Here is a 22,036-nt window from a genome sequence, read left to right as displayed (position 1 = left end):
TATTTGATATCTTGAACTCAAATTTTATCTATACCGGGTGATTTCCTGTCACTTAATTTGTCTATAATTTTTTCAACCTCACTCGGACTCACTTTAATAAATCTAAAAGATACATTACTCGGTTCGACATAAGACTTTCTGTCCAAAAACTTAAAGTTACAATTATGTTTTATATCAACAATTTCCTGTGTAAAAGTAGCTGAAAACTGATCACAGATACTTTGCATATTGTCGGTTTTCCCCAAATATTTTATTATTGTTTCGTCCACATTACCTTTAACCCGTCCCAGCCACATGTTAATTTTGCCCCATATTTTCCGAAAGTCGCCCTCACATTTTATTATTTCACTCTGCCTAAAGTTATTTTTAGCAACATCTATAGTTTTATTCAATTTATTTCTATATCGCGTATAATCTAACCTCAAGGTCATACTTTTAGGATTACACTTCCATAATCTAAATAATCTATCTCTATGGTTAATCATGTTCTCAATTTTTTTATTTATCCATGGTTGCGTTTCTCTTTTGTTATTTTCACTAATTTCAATGAATGACTCATTATACATGTTACTAAAAATGTTACACATTTTTTCATAAAGAACTAAGGGACAGTCAATCGTAAGTAATTCAGACCAATCCATCTTCAATCGTTCCATTATTTTACGGTTACTTAGTACGTGTCGCGATGCTAGTCCGTTCGGGTCATTGTCGCTTGCACTGATGTGTAGTCGTACCCCGATCATATGGTGGTCGGACAGCTTGCAGGTGAGCATATGGGCGGCGGCGCACGATACACTGCGCGCGCGCACCCACGCGTGGTCGATGCAGGACGTCTGTAGCCTGCCATCTACTATCGCCTCGCGCGTTATCTCCCTAGCCGGTATAACACATTGAAGGCCGTGTTCACTCATCATGGTTGTATATCTTGAGATCGCTGTACTCATATTATCACTTAGTAGATCCAAGTTCATGTCGCCAATTACAACCACGTCGTCAGTAGCGGGAATTTGGTGAAGTAGGTTGTTAAGTTCCTCCACAAATCTTAATTTATTATTCCTAGGCGGCCTATACATATATAAAATATGCAAAGTTTTGTTTTTGGCCCTCAACTGCCCATGCAACATTTCAGACGCTGTAGTATCCCTTACGCAAGAAGTGAAGTCGAGACTATTTTTAGCATATATGAGCACCCCACCTCCTCTACTTTCCTCTCTAGTATTTGAATGCAGAGAATATCCGGGTATGCAATAAAATGTCAATTCTTCCTGTTTGATATTAACTTCTGACAAAATTAGCAAGTCGATTTTCCGGTCGCATTGCTTCAGTATAACAAGCAGCTCTCCAAATTGTTTTCTTATTGACCTGATGTTTAGGTCTATTATGTCTAAGTCATTTATTTTATCTTTAATGAAATTACTCCACAAAGTCGAGTCATCGTATCTGGTCACAGACCAACCCCTATAGACATCTATTACAAGACGACTCGCGGTCGCCAGCCTTCCTAGTATTTGCACTGATATAAGCGCGGGCGCTCGCCGTGCCCGATCAGTATCGACCAAGTAACAGACCCGAAAGCAGCGCGTGTTTTTCGCACAAAAAAATTGGAAAAGGGTATTTTGATGCCTTAAAGATGTCCACCTGTAGTGTGAAATGGTGTGGAAAGGTAACAAGAAGCTCAAATTTAAAAACAGACGGCATTACATTCCACAAATAAGTCATATTTATAATTTATTCAGAGCCGGCATAGGTCAACTTACATTGGCCACTTACGCGTCAGTAGAGGGACAGTCATACTTCTGTCCCTTTTCATCTGGCGCGACTGCCCGCCGTCCTTGAAACGGCCAATCACAGCGCGCTTAACACATTCCCCGCCCGCTCCTCGCACCCCAAACACTGGTGACTCGTATCGCGAACCAAATATACAAGACTGCCACTCTATAGGAGGTTCTCTGTGTATCTGGTGTATTCAATGTCATCATCCAATGAATTAAATGCACTATTCATAAAGTATAGGTATCGTATTTATTTGACAAACAACTAGTGTGTATGCTCCTCTATAGCCGCGCGTAGATACCTACGTTGTTTACTCCGCCTTGCTGTTATCAATTAGGGACTTAATATCCTCTTCGCTTCTTATGTTATAGATTTTATTTTCGGTCTTACTTTTTTTAACTAGTATGCTTGACTTCTGGTACCATATAAAACTAAATGTAGGTCTTAGCTGGCTTCTGGTAGACCAAAATAATTGCCGTTTGAATTTTGTCATGTCCTCATTTATATAAATCCTTTTTGATTGTTGTTGCCGAATACGGCACCATTTGTGAGGTGTGTTTTACGTTTTTGGAGCCACTCATCCCGTGCGGCTTGACGGCGATGTAACGCATACGAAATCAAACCTTATCGATATGGAAGTCAGCAATTCCCGAATAGTTTGTACATTTGGATCACGTCTCCGATTTTGATAAAAATTGGTAGGCTGATAGAGTCCATGATGCTGAGCAAGATCCACTAGGTTTCCCAAAATGTCCTATGTAGTTTGTATGAAACCTTCCTTTTTTGTTACCAGATTTCTATACATTTTCGGTAACAAAAAAGGAAAGTTTCATACAATCAACCTAGGACATTTTGGGAAACCTAGTGGATCTTGCTCAGCGTCATGGACTCTATCAGCCTACCAATTTTTATCCAAATCGGAGACGTGATCCAAATGTACAAACTATTCGGGAATTGCTGAAGTATGAGACGCGACGGCGACGGTCGCGCGACCGTCGCCCACGCAAGACACGGCGTAATCACTAATCACAGTGCATAGACTGCCATCTCTCGAGTCTCGACACTGGCTTAAAACTTTTGGACCTCAGTTTTGACAATTTGGCCCTTATTCTTAGCTTAATATGTGTTAAAATGTCAAATATTAATATTAGCGCCATCTAGCCGAGAGTCCCCCAAAGGTGTAACGCCATCTAGGCCACCGTACTATCAGATGCAAAAGTGCATGGAGAATTATGAATGAATTCATTGATAAATTCTCCATGCACTTTTGCAGCTGATAGTACCTTTTCCTCTATGGTTCTAAGGTACATTTTTTTCTTAGACTTTATCTATCTAAACGGAGTTACATAATTATGTCTCTGGTTCCAGGAGATTACAGTCGGACCAAGACTCTACAGAGTGCACAGATATTATGTGAAGGTACAAGGCAAGGGACTAATTTATAAAAATATACAACGTGTTTTTATTGACTTCCGTTACCTAAGTTTAAGGCAACTTTTTAGTAGAGGAAGACCAAAAACATCATGGTGTGGTAATATAAGGAATTGGACCGGTATTTCAGATGCTACCATTCTGAGTAGAGTGGCTAAACACAGAGAAGACTTTCTGATGGTGATCGCCGACATCCATTGAGATATGGCACCTTAAGGAGAAGAAAAGAGAAGGTTACTTAGGTTCTTTTTTTTCTTTCTTTAAGTCAATTACTATAAATGATAAGTAATTAGAGTTCTTACAGCAATTTAATAGAGAAATTAATAATTGTAAGTATGTGACCTAAGGGAAGGTCCCTTAAAGTTAACGGAAATAAATAAAAACACGTCGTAGATATCAAATTAAACTCGCGAGCGAAAGAAGATTACAAATTTGTGTATTTTCCCAGTGTTGATTAATAATTATTTAAAATTTTCTTATATGTAATTATTTGTAAATAGGTACTTAACTTGTTAAGTAATACTTTCATTCAAGCTCTTTTTCTGTGTTGTCCATAAATCCTTCGAAAATGGTCGAATGCGGTGGTAACCATTCGCAGCTTGTGTGTTGTGATGAACAAATCTGGAAAAACATTATTTAACTTTTACCTCTCCGCTTGACGCTTAAAAATATAAAGGTTATAAGATTACGTGATTTAAAATAAAGTATCTAATTTGCGGTAAACGCAACGTTTAACGCTGCGATTATCGCGTAAAACTTCTTTTGTAGTAACACGACAGGGCCAGACTGTGTTTCTAAAACTTTAATTCATAAAATTCTTCCACAGGTATTTAACAAGAAAAAACGGCCAAATGAGAGTTCATCGATTAAAATAGTCAGATCAAAATATCTCATTGAACTATCACAATAACTTTATGGCGTTGTAATGCTTAACAAGCCTGAATTAGCTACTAATCGATTGTCTTTATCTGTCGTAATGACTTCTGTGTTTGTGAGAAAGGGGTGAAACATCACTTTTTACAACTAAAGGGTCAACAATAAATTGCTCTGATAATTAGGTTAGATTAACCCCTCAAGCGCCTTGTTCTAGATCTGGCCCAGGCAATTTAAACTGTAACTAACAGCAACTATGGGAACAAATCAAATAATTTTTAACAAATATTTTGATTTGTGTTTTTTAAGTAGTCACACTACAGGCCTCCAGGCTTTTCGGAGTCTAGCCAGGCTTGGTTCCGAAGGCCTCAAATTTTTGACAACGGCGTTCCAGGGGTTAAGATCATAATACATTATGTAATGAACTATTCATAAGAGCTTGTAATTAGACCTACATGAATAAAGATATTTTTGAGTTTGAGTTTATCATACCATGCAACGACATTCTTCAGCAGTGATGTAGTGGAAGACCTCGGTCCCCTTAGCGGCGCCCTCGTCGCAGTGTCGCAGCTTCACCACCAGGGGGCGCCGGGACCCGTGCACGCACACTGGGTGGTGGGACTTCTTGAATGGGAACTGCCAGTCGGAAACCTGACCACAGATAATACACCGTCTTTTTTTGATGTTTACCGTTAAATTCGACACGCAATTAGGTTCATCATCAGGAACCACCCCACCCTGTGTATCGCTTTTTGTTAAATTCAAATTATTTTTTTTCGTTTCCATACATAATAAATGGATTAATTAGTGTGAGAGGACCTTAATCATAACTTTAAAGGCATTGTCAAGTGTTTGACGGCACATGTCAAATAAATAACATTAGGAAGTGGCAGGGGATGCCAAGCACGTGTTCAGTAATTAAATTTTTTTTTTAATAATTCGATAACCGTAAGAGTTAAGAGGCTAGTTTCTTAGAGAAATTAATTGTATTTAAACTAAAGAATCTTCCCTTAAAGTTAACGGAATTCAATAAAAACAGGGTGTATAGCCTCGTAAGTCCCGGAGTATTTGTAGAGGTCCACATACGAGTTTCGAAAATATCATACAAATAAAAAAAAGTTCCAAATTCTAAATATTGGTAGAAAATAATGGCCTGGGTCTATTCTTATGATGATAGTTAGGTCCCGGTAGGGCGATTCTAGTAGCGTTCGGCTCGCATTGGTACTTGCAAGTTTATGGTTGGTTGGTACAAGTTGACGGCGCGCTACCACAGATACGAGAGTCCAGAACACGAGAACTCGCATACGAGTTTTATTACATTGCGGTATTTGATGACTGTGCAAAATTGTATGTAACCTCAACAGCCCGCAATGTAACTAAAATCGCATGCGAGTTCGCACGCCGTCTAATCAGGCCTTACTAAACTTACCTACGTGATTTTTGACAACCCTAAATATACGAAGGGATAGTGCCTTGCATTAGAAAGGGACAACACGATTCGGCCGTGAATAACTGTCAATCTTATTTATTTATTTATTTAAACTTTATTGCACAAAAGAACAACTTAATGTACAAAAGGCGAACTTAATGCCATGGGGCATTCTCTACCAGTCAACCTTTGGGCAAAGCAGAGAAGATTGTAGGCGGTGCATTAAGATACCAATTTTGAAAAATCAATAAAAATCTAAGACATATAATCTTATACTTTTAAACGAGCAATTCTTGTATATTTATTTATTTATTTATTTATTTATTTATACCGACGATCTCGGAAACCGCTCTAATGATTTCGCTGAAATTTGTTATGTGGGGGTTTTCGGGGGTGAAAAATCGATCTAGCGTAGCCTTAGATCCCGGAAAACGCGAATTTTCGAGTTTTCATGAGTTTTTCTTTCGCGTTACTAAACGTAAAATATGGTCGTTAATTTCGCCGCGCGCGCATCAATTCCGCTTAGCTCAGTTGTACGAGGTCGGTCTAATGTACGCAGATAGATCATAGGTGTCAGGGTTTCGAATCCCGGCCAGAAATTAAGTTTTTGTTTTTTGTCTTTTTTTTTTGTTTTTGTATTTATAAGAGTTTTTTTTTTATCTAAAGACGTGATATATTAAAATAGAACCGAGCGAAGCTCGGTCGCCCAGATATTAAGTATATTAACTAACAATTATAGTCGTTCCGTTTCTGTAAGGCAAAAAAGCCATAAACCTATTAAAACTCGTTACAATATAGCATTATTATTTGCAAAAGGTAAGAAGTTGTAATACGGAGGATACAGTTTTGACCCGAAACACAGTAAACATAAAGGTTAAAGTGATGGAAAGAAGTGATTGTGTCTGGTGAACAAAAGAAATTTAATCCTGTATAGGGTTGTCACAAGTAAAGAAAATAACACAACATTAATACTTAATTCTTTCTAAGCTATGTTTTGAATACCTGATCACGACATATTAGCAACACGAATAAAGTTGAATAAGATTCTATATATTATTCAATCTATTAAGTAGAGCCCATTTAAGATAACAGCTATCTATTGAGTTTTCTGTTTTGTTTTAGTTTCCATAATGTAATTTTGTTCATGCAAATAAATGAATTTTATTAATTCCGATGTGTAAAATTATTATTAATAATAATACGCCTTGTGAAGTTTTTATATTCATCCTATTGTATAGACTGGCGGATAGTAAGCAAACATTCATTCAGGACTAAATTAGTTTAAATACTGAGGAATAATAGGCTAATAATAGGTCACATATGTCTTCATATATTCAGCAAGTATGTACAAGTAACATACTTGTTACATACAATACATGCCGTGGCCATGAAATTCATAGGTGAAAGTAATTTAACCGGACTTCACAATCCCAACGTGTTCAAATGTCCATCCATCCTCATATAATTGTCAAGTGATAGGTAAGTGTCAATAAAATATATTGATTCACTTCACGAATGATCTTTTACTGACAAGTAGTCATATTAAAATGAACACATTTCCTACTACAACCATTGGTCCTAGTACGACACTCCCGATGGTGGCACAGTGGCAACCCTACCCTCCAATATTTTTTATTGCTGTTACAATTTTAGTGACGTTCATTTGACATTGAACCTTAACACATATTATTACGTTAGCTTTTTGTACATGTAATGAATGACTTAGGGCCAGTTGCACCAACCACATTTGACAGACACATCATCGTCACGCAGCAGACGTCTATGGAACTTTCCATACAATAAAATTTAACGAACGCTTTAACGGTGACAGACGGTTTGGTACAACCGACCCTTAAGCTATTTTTACAATTGATTAACTAATTATCTTAATTTTATGGCTCTTTTGCCTTAGCCCGCCGGACAAACTATACATACTATTTTTCAGCAATTCCCGTCAACTTTGTACAATGCCACGTCAGCAAATTTTAATTGATCCTATTTTGTTACCAACATTTAGTAATATAATTCGACTTTCGTAAGATACATATACAGGATAATTGTTATAATTAAGAAAATATAGATACTAGAGAACCTTAATGACGAAATAAAACTTAATAAAATCTCAATTCATCAACAAAATCTTGGTAACAAAATAGGAATTAATAAAAACAAATTTTACTTTTCCCTTAATTTTTGTACAAAGTTGACGGGAATTGCTGTTTTACACAAATAACGATAATCTTCGGTAATGCAGGAAGTGTACTTTCTGTAAGTAAGTAAGTACTATTATAATTATATTCTGTCCCAACATAATCTCACCACACGGATCGTAAGCCGTAATATGTGCGTCCAACGAAAGCGCTACGACTACATATATACCTACATTCCATGAGCTGTCCCGTAAAAGCCGTTTAAAGCAGGTGATCATTTTTCTGTATATAATTCTGCATAATGCCTTTAGATAAAGATTCTTTACACTACGCCAGCCAATTTTAACAAGATTCGCGTTTATAGGTACTGGAAAAAGGTAGAGCTTTTCATGGAATGCTCAAAAAAGTCAGCCCACGAAGATTCGTAGCGTAGCGTATGAAATAAAATTTAATAAGATTTCGGTTCTTAAACGACTTCTTTTTCGATTAGTGCTCTCAAGTTTCGATTAGTGTCAAGAGTCTTTTACGCTTGTTACGCTCGTATAGTGCTGAGTGGCTTCAAATGGCAATGTGGACCATTTTTATCAACAGAATGCCTACACATCAAAGGTACATATCTTGGAAGAAAATTGTTTCCTTCCCACAAATTGTACCTTCTTTATCATACCAAAGAGGATCGAGTAATATAGAGAGTTACTGTCAAAGTAAAATGTGTAATCACAGTGCATAAACTGCCATCTCTCGACACAAGCTTAAAACTTTTAAACCTCAGTTTTGACAATTTGGCTCATGTTGTTAGCTTGATATGTGTTAAAATGTCAAATATTAATATTAGCGCCATCTAGCCGAGCGTTCCGCAAAGGTGTAACGCCATCTAGGCCACCGTACCCTTTTCTCTATGGCTTTGAGGTACGTTTTTTTCTTAGACCTTATCCGTCTATACGGAGTTACATATGTCTTTGATCATACTTATGGTGCTTCTACACGGACAGCAGCATCCAGTGTGGTAGCACCATTATACGACAGTTCGAGTAAATTAACATATTTGTAACACTAGTAATTATTTAGCTCTATAATTTGCTTGTTATTTAATGCTAATGCGAAATATATGTTAATCTTACTGTTAACCTATTTGAGGTTGGGATGGGACCATGCATCGACAATATTTACGAGTTCAATTTACCAAGAAACAGTAATAGATGATATAGGTTTTCAATCATGTCTTGGAGATCTTCCAGGGACTCGGCAAACAATACAATGTCATCGGCAAATCTCAGGTGCGACAAGAAGACACCATGGATGTCGATACCAGTTTCGTCCCATGCAAGGGTTTTTATGACGTCTTCCAGTACCGCCGTAAAAAGCTTGGGTGAAATGGTATCCCCTTGTCGCACCCCCCTTTTGATGGATATTGGGTTGGGAGTATTACAACGAACCTATGCCTTATTTATTTTCTAATCCAGCTAAACAAATATACTTATAAGTGTATTTCCGTGCCAATGTCAACAGTTATGGTAACCTCAAGTTTGACGTGTGTCCACATTATTTATTTACTTCGCTCAAGCAATACGTTTACCTTAGCAATCAGACATTGTAACTTATTACATTTTTAATGTAACATGGTGTCATTCAATGTCTGTCAAGGGTGCTATTCATTCTGTGTTACAACAATATAACGGCCAAAGTATGTAAATAACCAGATATATTATGTAGGTTACTTACCTACATAAAAACGATAATACTTCCGTGCTAAAAATGTGTAGGTGTGCATGTCTGTCTGTGTCTTACCTACGTCTTCACGTTGAAACCGCTAAATCAATTTAGTTGAAATTTGGTACCTGCATAAACAGTTTTCGTCCCAGCTTTCGTCTGCGACGCCAGACACCGCAGAAATGCAGTTAGCTCTGTCGCGCCAATACGCGAGAGCGATATAGACTGCATTTCTGCGGCGTTTGGTTGGCATCGCATAAATTCCATTCGGCTACTGGGCCTGGGAAGAGCATTAATCATTCCTTAAGATGGTAAAAATCTCCCCCTGGAAGTAAGATAATTTAGCAGCATGTTTCATTTGTTGTAAACACTTTGCTAAAAAGTTTATCCCTTTAAGTGTTAAAGAGCTATCAAAATAACTAATTCCACGCAAACAATGTCGCTTCATCCGCCTACCCCACCTGTGCAAGCGACACGTGCCGTTTGTACAGATTGTTCGAGGAAACTGTCACTGTCGACAAGACAATAAACATTGTTCTATATAAAGTAGAGATGCAACGAATAGTTGTTTGGCCGGATACCGGATACCGAATATTCGGGCCAACCATCGGCCGAATATTCGGTATCCGGCCGCCGAATATTCGGACAGCAGAATTTTACCTACAATTTAAGCAGGGAGCGGGTGCGTTGTGCAAATTTTGACTTGTTAATAGCGAACTGCGCGCGGAGTCCGTTTTTGTTTAAATGTTTATTTTTTTAATAATAAAGGGCTATGATTTTATAATCTATAGTATTACAACCGTAACTGTTTTTGTTTACATTTAATTTGTTTACCCCAATTCAATTCAATCAAAAATAGCACATCCGGTATCCGGCCGGATAGTACGTCACTATCCGGTATCTGGCCGAATATTAAAATAAGGGCCGAATAGGCCCGATACCGAATAGTAACCGAATATTCGGTGCATCTCTAATATAAAGTGTGCTCACTTCTCTAGAATCGCAGCGGCCCCCACAATAGGGTACCATGACGTGGTCCCCGAACTTTCTGCCGTACTCGTCCGCCTGATCCGCTCATGCAAGATAGTCGTACCCGTAGCGCTTGCACAGACTCAGTTCGCCAAGCACCGCTGCTGTCAGTACCAACAGAACTACAAGCAGTTTTTCATAAAGAGTGTTTACTTCTCTAGAATCGCAGCGGCCCCCACAAGTGGGCATCTTGAAGTGGTCCCAGCTCTTTCTGACGTTCTCATCTGCCTACTTGCTCGTGCGAGATACGAAATACATGTGGCGCTTTCACAGACTCAGTTCGCCAAACACCGCTGCTGTCAGTACCAACAGAACTACTTCAAGCAGTTTTTCTTAAAGTGTGTTTACTTCTCTAGAATCGCAGCGGCCGCCACAAGTGGGCACCTTGACGTGGTCCCAGCACTTCCTGCCGTTCTCGTCCGCCTGCTCGGCGCGTGCGAGGTACACGTGGCGCTTGCACAGACTCAGTTCTCCGGACACTGCCGCCGCCATCGCGAGCAACACCAACACGTGACACGCCATGTGGTAAACTGTTAATGAAGGAATCGTGAGTGTGTTAAAATTACATTTTAAGCAACTTCAATGCAGGTACTCGTACTTGTTTGAAGTTTGTAGGTACGCTAGGCGAAATAAATGCTGATTTAAACCTATTTTGTTTTTGTTTCTTGTGCATTACCTACTTGTAAACTATGTGAGGTGTATTTTTTAAAACAGTTGCTCAAAAATGCCCGTTTTTTTGGCCTGCCTGGTTTTTGTGGAGTAGTTAATTTTTACTTTTCCTTTTTTCATTTATTGTTGTTCCATTTCACGACTAAAACTTATTTACCGAAGAGTTTTAGTGTTAGTCTAGATTCAGTAGAATTCCACCCAAGACATACCTAATAAAAATAAAATCCAACTATTAACGCATAAATATTAAAAAAATTGAGGTATTTTATATATCAGTCATTATTTCTTAAAAAATATTATGAAATAAGTAGGTACCTACTCATCTACACAACTTAGTAATTAATGAATTAGCCATGGTAACAAGGATGCTGACAGCATTTCCTTGCTAATTGTTTACCATTGAGCGTGTAAACTGTCAGCTCTTTGCTCTCAGGTGGCGTCTCGACTCTGATTATCCCAAAATTTAAAATTTCATGATTATTACAGGCAACAAACATTTTTATGTTCTTGTGTAGCACTCGAAAACGATAAATATGGTATTTAAAATATTTTAGGCGGAACCCAATTAAGTAGAAATAACGATCGACAAGTTTCAAAATGTGTGAGTCTCACTGGAGTTTTGTACTTAAAATTGATAAAGACTTATACACAAAACCATACAAAAATATAGGTTTTAAAAAGATACGTTCTCCGCGTACTCGTCAGAGTCTCTAAAAGTATTGCAAAATATAGGTACTCACTATGAAGTAAAATTCGCTTAGGTACCAAAAGCGTTATTCTACGTTGAAAGAGTAAACCAGACTGGGCAGCGGACCCGATTTCACTAAAAGTTTTCCGTTTGACAAAACAATATGGTTTTTCATCACGCCCATTTAGCGGATGATGACAAAATGGATATAAAATGACAACGAAACGAAATAAAACGCGAACAGCCGTAAACTCGGTACAATATGTAAATTTTCGTTACGCAGACGAAGTAATGTACCAAAATATTTACGAAGCTTGTAGAAATTCAATGATGTTTCGGAATGTAAAAAATATTTTTCATCACATTTGCTGTTTAAAGGTCTCATTGCACCTACGTGTACTGAAGTATAATGTACCATTTATTCCCAAGGGAATAATGGATTTAGTTTTAAAAATTAATACTATCCGTACAATACCTCAGGCAAAGGATGTTTCAATCAGCCAAGGATTTTTTTTGCACAACTAAAATTTGACTACTAAGCTATAAAAAAATATTATACGGTATGAAAAATGCATTTTATTTATTTTTTACAATTATTTCAGTGTATTTTACATTTATTTTGTAAATTTCACGAAGATAAATCGTTATAATTTGCAATCTGGCAGGAAATTGTGACGGCCATTTCGATCGCGTTGCCATAGCAACGGGCAGTACAACACCGCCATTCATTGAAGGTTTTACCTTATGATTTTTTTTCTCTGTATTTTTCTCTCAAATGTGATGAAAAACATTGTGTGTAACTCAGGAGGTAAGGATATTAAATACTCGTGTCTATATTCACTCCAGCCTGCGGCTGTCGTGAATATATCACGACACTCGTATTTAATGACCCCCTTACCTCCCTTGTTGCACAATGTACTATTTTCATCTTTTACAAAAACGTGTTAAGTTGATTACATAGCATTGACGACTACATAGGTATTTCCTTTTAATCTTTTATTTGTAAAATACACTATGAGTGAATGTTAATCCTCCTATTCATTTTTGAAATAAATAAAAACGAACTGTTGGAAAAAACAAGCATAATTTTTTTTAATACAGTTGCTCAAAAAGTGCCCATTTTTTGGCTGTTTAGCGTGCGAGAAGTTGGATTTTACGCAGTAGTGCGTAAAAAGTATGCGTTCCATTTTACGACTACTTACCGAGCTGTTTTAATATTAGTCTAGTTTACTAAGACGGAATAAAACTATGAACACACTATTAAGGGATTAATATTTAAAACATTGATATTTCCTAATGTAATTGATTACTTTTATTCATATTAAACATAATTTATAAAATTATTTATATTTTGAAAAAAATAGGTCATAATGAGTCGTGTAAACAAAACATGAATGGAACGAAACGCGTCTTCTGTCAAAGTAACTTAATGCAAGCACGTTCATAAACCTTAATATGTTACGCGATTTGTCATAATTATTTAATGTTATTTGCAACACATCGAGGCATAAATTGGTCGATTGAATTAAAATATAAGTATGTATTAAACAATCGTCCCAAATCGTAAATGTTTATGTTTTTATGGCACCCAACGAAATAAATTGTGTTGGATGAATAGCAAAATCGAAACAATGCACGCAAGTTTAAAAGCTTCAAAGATATGCCTTTGAATTGTCAAATAATGCGTCAATGTCAATGCGAAAATTGAGAGTTCGGGCTGTTCGGATTGTTTATCGTTTTATTTCGTTGTAGTAGTGTTATTTCGCAACTGTATTAAAAAACGTCGTTCGTCACACGTGCGAGAATGTCATTCTTACACTTACGACATACTTCTCGCACTTATAACGAAATGTACTATTTTCTTGTTTTCTATACATGTAATTAATCTTTTTTTTGCATTTCTTGTGTTATCTAAACCAAGTAACAAACCTATTAGGTAGGGGTCATCAATCTTTATATTCATTATTTCCTTTATTCATTACAGCTTGGTGTGCGACTAATGACCTGGTCGCCTGCCCATTAACTGACCGCGGGAACCTTTAATAGGCAGATTACTACCGAGCCACCATTACTTCAAATAAAACAAGCAAGGTAAAAGGCAAAGAAAAGCTTAATATAATACCTAATTAAATCGACGGTATTTCATCCAGCCTTAGAAAAAGTTCAATTTATTGATTTTCTGTGCTCATTTTACTTATAATCGCTTACCTATACTTTTTGGCCATACCTACGTGAAACATGACTGTGACCTAAAAATTTACATATAAACACAGAATATATACATAATAGTACAAGTACAGAAGGCCCACTGCTTTGATGTTCACGAAATGCCGCCTATTTAAATGCCTACATAATTCTTACAAAGAAACGAGCCGCACGTGCGCAGCGACTGACGATAGGGTTGCGTATGGATTAAAACGAATTAATACTGAGACAAAATGTTATACTATTACTTATATTCAAGTCTTGGGTACTTTGCAGGTAACAGTATTTATATGTATATATTTTTGTTTAAGTTCCAACATGACAAGCCTTATTCAACTTTTCCGTGTTACTTAATCAATAGTAGATCTGTGTAAGAATGTCCTATGGTATTTATTTTATTCATGATATCTATTTAACTGAGCATTATTAGCCATTCAACACGCGGACATCAGACAGTATGAACCTTAAATAAACTCGCGACGTAAAGTAACAATAGAAAGTGCGAATGTGCGTTCCGTGAGAACGCGCAACCCCTGACTATAGGCCGCGAACTCGCGGCCTCCAGCATGTACTCGTAGCGCGGCGATAGAATCGCGGAGTGAGCCGCCCCTGATATAAATCGAGTTTTTCCAATGGATATTTTTTACTTATATGAACGTGCCGTACTGGAATTAGTACATTACGATAGAAGTGCGGAAAAGAGGAAGCAGGAAAGGTGGCGATTAATTTAAACACGACCGAAGGAAGTTACTAATTATAAATGTTAAAATATTTCCTCTTCGCACGTGCAGGACATTTTTCAGTTAGATTCACTATAGCTGGCACGAATGAATTGAATGAAAGTTATGTCACCTGTCACTTCGAGTGTTAGTGTGAGTGCCGTTCTTATACAGGTGGCTCCTAATATTTTGTAAACAACAACAAAATGGGATTTGTTATTCAAGAAAAATAAAAATTATGCTATTAGGTATAATACCTATTTAGACTAAACAGGTAAAATATTATGTCCGAAATAATTAATATTCATGCAATCTGTGTATGACCAGAATTAGGATGTGAGATGACACTATTCGATCCAATTGTCTCGTATGAGTTTGTACATGTGAGACAGTTGTCTAATATGTTGCTTTATCATGTCATTCATGTAAACGATATACTATGTGCCTAACCTAATAAATTTTTCCGATCGGAAAAATTTGCGACATTCATAGTGACTTACGTCATTTTGATGATATTTTGTATGAGATGACGCACAAAAATCCGATCTCTGATTATTACACAGGTTATTACATTTTCTTCTTGTCTTCACGACCTGTAGGCCTAGCACATGATTGCCGCGAGAGTATGTCGCCGCGAGATAGACTACCCGTCCTTATGTCATTAATACAGTTAGAAGAAGACGTGTGATCTATCTCGCGGCGACATACTCCCGCGGCCATCATGAGCTAGGCCTAACTGGTAAAGGGTTAATGTCAAGATATAGGTGACGGATGACTAAAAAGGTCTAAAACTATGGCAGACTAAGGAGTCCATCGTTAACATGATTTTTTAATGTCCTGTTTTATACTGACGCAGCAATCCCAAAATCTCGACAATAAAATGCAAAATTCTTGCGAAATTTTGCTGTTTTGCTATTCACGGCGTCATCGTGCATGCGAACACTGTCATTTAAATACCTAGTTTTGTTATGTATAAAACATACAATACAGGTTGGGTTAGGTATGAAGTACCTAAGATAATTCATAGATACCATATTAATTGATAACCTTCTTATTAGAATGACACTTCACGTAATCTTCATGTCAATTGATCGGCAAACATTACTGATACCGTAATGTTTTAGATCTCGTTTTCAAAATGACTTCGTCTAATCTTGGACCAGGAATAACATTATCGGGACAGTCTCGAGAAATAATTTTTAATGTATTTAATTATTTAAAACTAAATAATAAAAACCCTGAAGGTGGTTTTCTGAACATTGAAAAGTTGTATGAAATGACTTCTGCGGCAACTGGTACATCAATACGGAGTGTTCAGCGGATCAAGAATAGCTTCTGCAAAAATGCGACAGCGGCATCGGCTTCAAATGTGTTTGTAACACCCGGTAAAAAACGACCACGTTTGTCACCAAAATCAGATGTGGACAATTTCGATTTAAATGTTATTAGAAGGTGTATTTATAATTTTCACTCGGTACACTAAACGTTGCCAACTATTAAAAAAATACACAACGTTTTAAAGGAATCGATAGGTTTTCCTGGTAGTAAAACTTCTTTACTTCGTCTCGTACATAAAATGGGATTTAGGTGGAAGAAGATTCAGAACAACAGGATGCGGCTAATTGAAAAAGACGATATTCGTTACAAAAGGTTTATATATTTACAAAAATTACAGGAATATAGAAACGAAAACCGGCCCATTGTTTATACTGATGAGACGTACGTCCATAGCACTCACATCACACCAAACGCATGGACCGACAACAGCAATAGCGGTGTTAGAGTTCCTATATCAAAAGGTCAAATGATACGAAATGGTACAAATACAAGGTACGAAATGGTATACAAATCAATTTCCTTGACAGTAGGTACTCAGTTTTTGTAGTTTTTGATGAATTTGGGCTGTCATACGGTATAATTTATCTACAAATACGTTTTCAATAATCAATTTTTGTTTCAACCTGTATGTAATCATTTTGTGATGCACACATAAATATTATCATTCACTCATTCAATCCATTCGTGCCAGCTTTAGTGAATCTATCTTATACATATGAGACGTTATCTGGGTAAATGGTTTGTAAACAAATACGACGCCGCGGGACGAAAGTGTCATCGACAATAATAAGGTCCCTTTACCCAGATAACGTCACATATGGCCCATTCTATCTGTATGTATGTATATTCCCGAGATACTCAAAACTACTGAACGGATTTTTATACAAAGGTTTAATATATAATTTGTTAAGATTTTGAGAGAATTAGTTGAAATATACAACTAGGGAACAAATCAAATTATTTAATTGAATATTTTTTGATTTGTTCTTTGTTTCAAGTAGTCACACTACTATATTATATAAATTATACTTCCTATTCAAATCCGAGACAACAAATAATGTTTCCTTGCAGCAGCACACGGAATCGTGCCGTCCTTGTCACACATTTCAGAGATATAAAATTTAAAAACAAGTTCTCGCCATTCGTACCTACCTCCAACATCGCCCAGCGCCCTGCGGCGTTTACCCATCATTACATGTTTTTGTGTCGTCCGAGTCACACGTAATTTCTTCAAAATAAGTGTTCCTCTAAAAGTGTAAATGTTTTTGAATTTATGAAGTTCGGTAAGTGATTTGACACCTACCTATAGTGCGCTAAATGGTAACTATAGAATTCAAACTATATTTGAACAACTGCCGACCGCCGTATAGTACCTACCGGCGAATGTAGTTTCGTTTTTCATACGATCGTCGATCGTAACTACGAGCTATTAAACGCACATTAAAAGTGTACTATCATTTAAGTAGCTGGCCTGTCGATAATTAGAACTATTTAAAAAGTTAACGAAATACTAAACTTATTTGCGTTCATATTTGCTCATACGAAAGGATTTTTTACGACTACCTTCTTTTTCAAACAAAAGGCTTACGGTATGAATAATTAAGTTACAGTAGGAAAGTAATACGATGGAAAGAGTTACCTACATAATTATATGTGTATGAGTAAAACAAGTATACGTAAATCATAGATTACTTACAGAAATATGTAACTATTAAACTACCTACTGACAATCGATGTGATCTCTGACTTCAATGTTTACGAATATGCTTTGATATATCGTAGGCGTATAGAACAATATATACGTTAACCACAACATGTCTGGTCTATAAAAATATTTTTTCTGGTTGGTGATAAAGCGCCTTTTACAAAAAGTTAAAAAGAAAAACGCATCTTTATGTAAATTGCAACAACATTCAACAACATTACAAATAAGCAAATTATACGTCAAACAAGATATAGTTGTAGCAATATTTACAATTCCTAGAACCAGTAATTGAACTATATTTTTTTTGTTGATTCATTCAATAACATATTAATAAATATAACGACCGACTGCACATTGCCAGTAGCTCATAGGTACATTTAAACAGGACGCGCTTGCACGGTCCTACCCTATGGCGCCTTAACTAATACCTACTACCGAATGCATGGCACATTAGCAACACCAATAACTGACTATCGTAAGACTTTATGCCGTGGTAATAGGAATTACAAATGTGTTAACAGTCTTGACTGTTGTTTGCCGTTGTATAAGGCCTAAGGATCGTACTTCGATGCCGACGAAAGGATGTATGCGGACATTACGGGATTATAGCTTGGCATCATGGTCACATCCTATTTTTTCTATCAGTAATTTGTGAACCTCCTTTTAGTACTTTAATGTACTTAGTTGACGTTGTAAAATGTATTAATGATGCCCTGATATTATTAGTAGGTACTTATTTTTAACAGAGAAGTACCAGATGTGAGCAAGTCTCTTTTTGTAAGTAATTGCCTATGATTAGGATGACATGTATTTGTTTCCAGCAATTTCAAATTATAATGATACATACATTAGACATTATAATTATAAGATTTTAAATTGTAAATAAAGATTTAATTTGTGTCATATTGTGAACTATTCCTTAAATAACTCCGATATTATAATAGCGTCGAAGATGATTGGTCGAGTATCGGGTAGAAAAGAAATATAATAAAACCGTGATGACTGAAAAAAGTTGGTGGTATTCACCTGTACCCCGCTGTAACAGTGTCGTCGCTATTTTCTCTCTCCACAGATTAGGTCGAGAGCTCCGCTAAAGGCGTTGTAGCTACATGTGCCCCACTTTCACAGTTGGCGTGGCTATTTTTTCTCCACAAATTGTGTCGAGGGCTCCGCTAAATGCGTTGTAGCTATATGTGCTTCACTTTAATAGTGGCGTGGCTATTTTTTCTCCGCAAAATTGTGTCGAGAGCTCCGCTAAATGCGTTGTAGCTATATGTGCCCCACTTTAATAGTGTTGTGGCTATTTTTTCTCCACAAATTGTGTCGAGGGCTCCGCTAAATGCGTTGTAGCTATATGCGCCCCACTTTAATAGTGGCGTGGCTATTTTTTCTCCACAAAATTGTGTCGAGGGCTCCGCTAAATGCGTTGTAGCTATATATGCCCCACTTTAATAGTGTCGTGGCTATTTTTTCTCCACAAATTGTGTCGAGGGCTCCGCTAAATGCGTTGTAGCTGTATGTGCCCCACTTTAATAGTGGCGAGGCTATTTATTCTCCACAAATTGTGTCGAAGGCTCCGCTAAATGCGTTGTAGCTGTTTGTATGTGGCACATATCCCACTTTGACAGTAACTTTGCTATCTTTGTTCCACAAATTGTATCGAGGGCTCCGCTTAAGGCGTCGTAGCTGTTTGTGTCACACTGTAACAGTGATAGGCTATCTATTCTGCACGAATGAAGTCAAAATTTCCGCTCTCTGACTATTGAAACTTTGCGGGCTTCACTTTATTATGAAATAAATAAAATAAATTTCAACAGTGTGACTATTATCTTTGCTTCAAAATTGTTTCGGGAGCTCTTCTTTCGTTCAAACTACATTGAGAATTCCCGTCTCACAGCGCATCGTTCACTGTGTTTTTTCAATCGCTTCGCGCTTCGGTGGATTCATTCTTCTGTCGCTACGTTCATCGGTCAGTTCGCTCTTCGCTCGCAACTCGCAACCTTCTTCGATTGATTCGCTCCTCGCTGTATTGAATCTGTTTATTCTTAAGCCGCTCCGCTCCTTGGTCTCTCACAAATTACGTTAAAGATAAAAGATACTTACTACGCTTTAATAGTGTTAATGTCAATGAAATTTATATTATCCACAGACTTTTTAATTAAATACTTATATGATTTAATAGCGTTATAATATAACTTAAGTAGGTACGTACCTACCTACTTTATGTACAATATACAGAAGGAGTATAAGAACATTTTCGTCTAAAGATTGAACCAATGAATAGTATAAACAAAAATGTAAATTTTATTTTCCTTGAAGTTGCTAATACAATAGCTCTGACAAGACATGCAGTATGGTTCTATAACGTGTGAGCATCATGCACACACTAAAATAATAAAATAGTCATAGCTATATGATCTATACATACACTATATAATATATACCTACATAAATCACATTATACTGGTTATGTGTCATAATTAATTACTCGCTATTATAGTTAGCTTTAAAATGATGAAAAATAAATAATCAAGACGCAGTAAATCCCTTTCAGGCAAGCAACGACTACATATAGATAGACGTTGCCACATACGCATTAACTACCTCCATTATGGAGGTAGTTAATGCGTATGATACCACACTTAAATTAACCCTTTACGACCGAGAAAATTATTTTCTAAAATCTCATAAAAAATGCATGTGAACAGTTTTCAATGGTCGTCAAATACTCGTAAAAAATAATATAAAAAAATTTATTGCCTTTAATCAATAAAAAAATCGCATGCAGGAAAGTGACGTTCAGGACCTATATGTAAATGCACAAAAGTGCAAATTCGGAAGGACACGTAAAAAAATGACTAAATATCTTATTTTACATAATAAAACTTTTTTTTATAATCATCTATTATTCGTTTTTACATAATACAACGATTAAAAAACTATAAAAAAAACAATTGACGAAAAAAATCTCATTCCAACTATCACTTACTTCGTATGTAAATCTTATAAACATTTATTTTTGCGGGTAATGTAAAGGTACACGTTGTTGCAACGTTGATGCAACGTGTATTAGTTCGACTGGATCAGGATTCGAATGGGAAATGCGGGTTTTGGGGGATTTCATATCGTCAAATATAGGCAACTGATTATTACTATCAAATATGATAGACGCAAGGGGCTGACGAGCTCTGACACTTTCTGGGCCTCACAGGTGTTTTACCATGTGAAACGTCATTCGAACATGCTTCTCTATTCACTACGCCGTTTTCTTGGTGCTTTAATGAGCATTGCAAAGATTTCCAAGCGGAAATCTAGTATAAGTACTTTGCGTCTAGGGAGGCCCATGGCGTCGCAAACAATTTTGTACGTATGCCCTCCATGCATTCACCAAAGCTAAATTATTATCATTGCGTCTCAGAAACAATTAACGAATCGTGTATTTTTAAATCAGTTAAAATATTTGAAGACGCAGGTTCAAAAAACAGCTGGTCAACCTCCAAACTTTCGTTGTCACGCCATTCAAAAAGGTAATAAGTTGATTCTTCAAGGCCCTCGTCAAAATCTTCAGTATCTGATATTTCATACCGGCAAGGACGATCCACCACTGACCTGGTGCGCGACGTAGTATACGACGTGGTACGCGCGCGCGAGGAGAGCCGTCACGTGGCGGTTGTATGCTGTGACCTGTCGCGCGTGTTCGATACCGCCGACCACTCGCTCGTCGCGACCAAGCTCGCACATTGTGGGATCAGAGGCCCGGCCCTGAGCCTGCTGATGTCCTTCATGACGAACCGAACCCAGACGGTCATCGGCGAAGGCGGACAAGTCTCGTCTGCGGAGATGAAAAACCTGATGGGCGTACCGCAGGGATCTTGCCTATCGAATACCCTGTTTAGCTTGTTATTAAACGATCTCCCGCAGGCGATAAAAAACGCCAGCATATTTATGTATGCCGACGATGTCACAGCAGTGGTCAGCGCTCCATCTGAATATGAGTTGTGCACAGCCCTGAATGACACCGTAGGGCAACTACACGAATGGTTTAAATCAAACGGTCTGGCATTAAACAAGGAAAAAACAAGCTTTATGATGATCAGACTGAATGGCCACTCGAGTCAAAACCACAAAGTGTGTGCAGGCGATGCCCCTATACAGCAAGCGACCTGCACACGCCTACTAGGATTCCACATCGACAGGGCCCTAGTGTGGGAGACGCACTTGGACGAGCTGTGCAGTCGGCTTGCGCGAACAGCCGGGCGAGCCGCGGTGCGCGAGTGCTATTTCGCAACGGTGCACTCTCTGCTCACATACGGCACC

At 37.3% G+C, this 22,036-nt stretch overlaps 1 protein-coding gene across 4 annotated transcripts in view; it reads right to left on the bottom strand.

The window, feature by feature from the left end:
• Window positions 1-22,036, bottom strand: part of LOC125229037 (thyrostimulin beta-5 subunit-like) — a 56,473-nt gene that overhangs the window by 23,146 nt on the left and 11,291 nt on the right. The window contains exons 2-5 of one of the 4 annotated variants that reach the window (XM_048133829.1): window positions 10,744-10,925; window positions 4,570-4,728; window positions 3,714-3,825; window positions 3,339-3,415 (exon numbers count right to left, since the gene is read on the bottom strand). In XM_048133829.1, the coding sequence (XP_047989786.1) occupies window positions 3,730-3,825; window positions 4,570-4,728; window positions 10,744-10,917 (429 nt within the window). In that variant the 5' untranslated portion in view covers window positions 10,918-10,925 and the 3' untranslated portion in view covers window positions 3,339-3,415; window positions 3,714-3,729. Of the gene's footprint in view, window positions 1-3,338; window positions 3,416-3,623; window positions 3,826-4,569; window positions 4,729-10,743; window positions 10,926-11,804; window positions 11,859-22,036 lie in introns of those variants that run through there. The other 3 variants (XM_048133812.1, XM_048133821.1, XM_048133805.1) reach the window with 3 other exon arrangements.

The sequence above is a fragment of the Leguminivora glycinivorella genome, chromosome 1 (assembly GCF_023078275.1).
Source record: "Leguminivora glycinivorella isolate SPB_JAAS2020 chromosome 1, LegGlyc_1.1, whole genome shotgun sequence".
Taxonomy (NCBI): Eukaryota; Metazoa; Arthropoda; class Insecta; order Lepidoptera; family Tortricidae; genus Leguminivora; species Leguminivora glycinivorella.
This window is presented reverse-complemented; position numbering and strand designations above follow the sequence as displayed.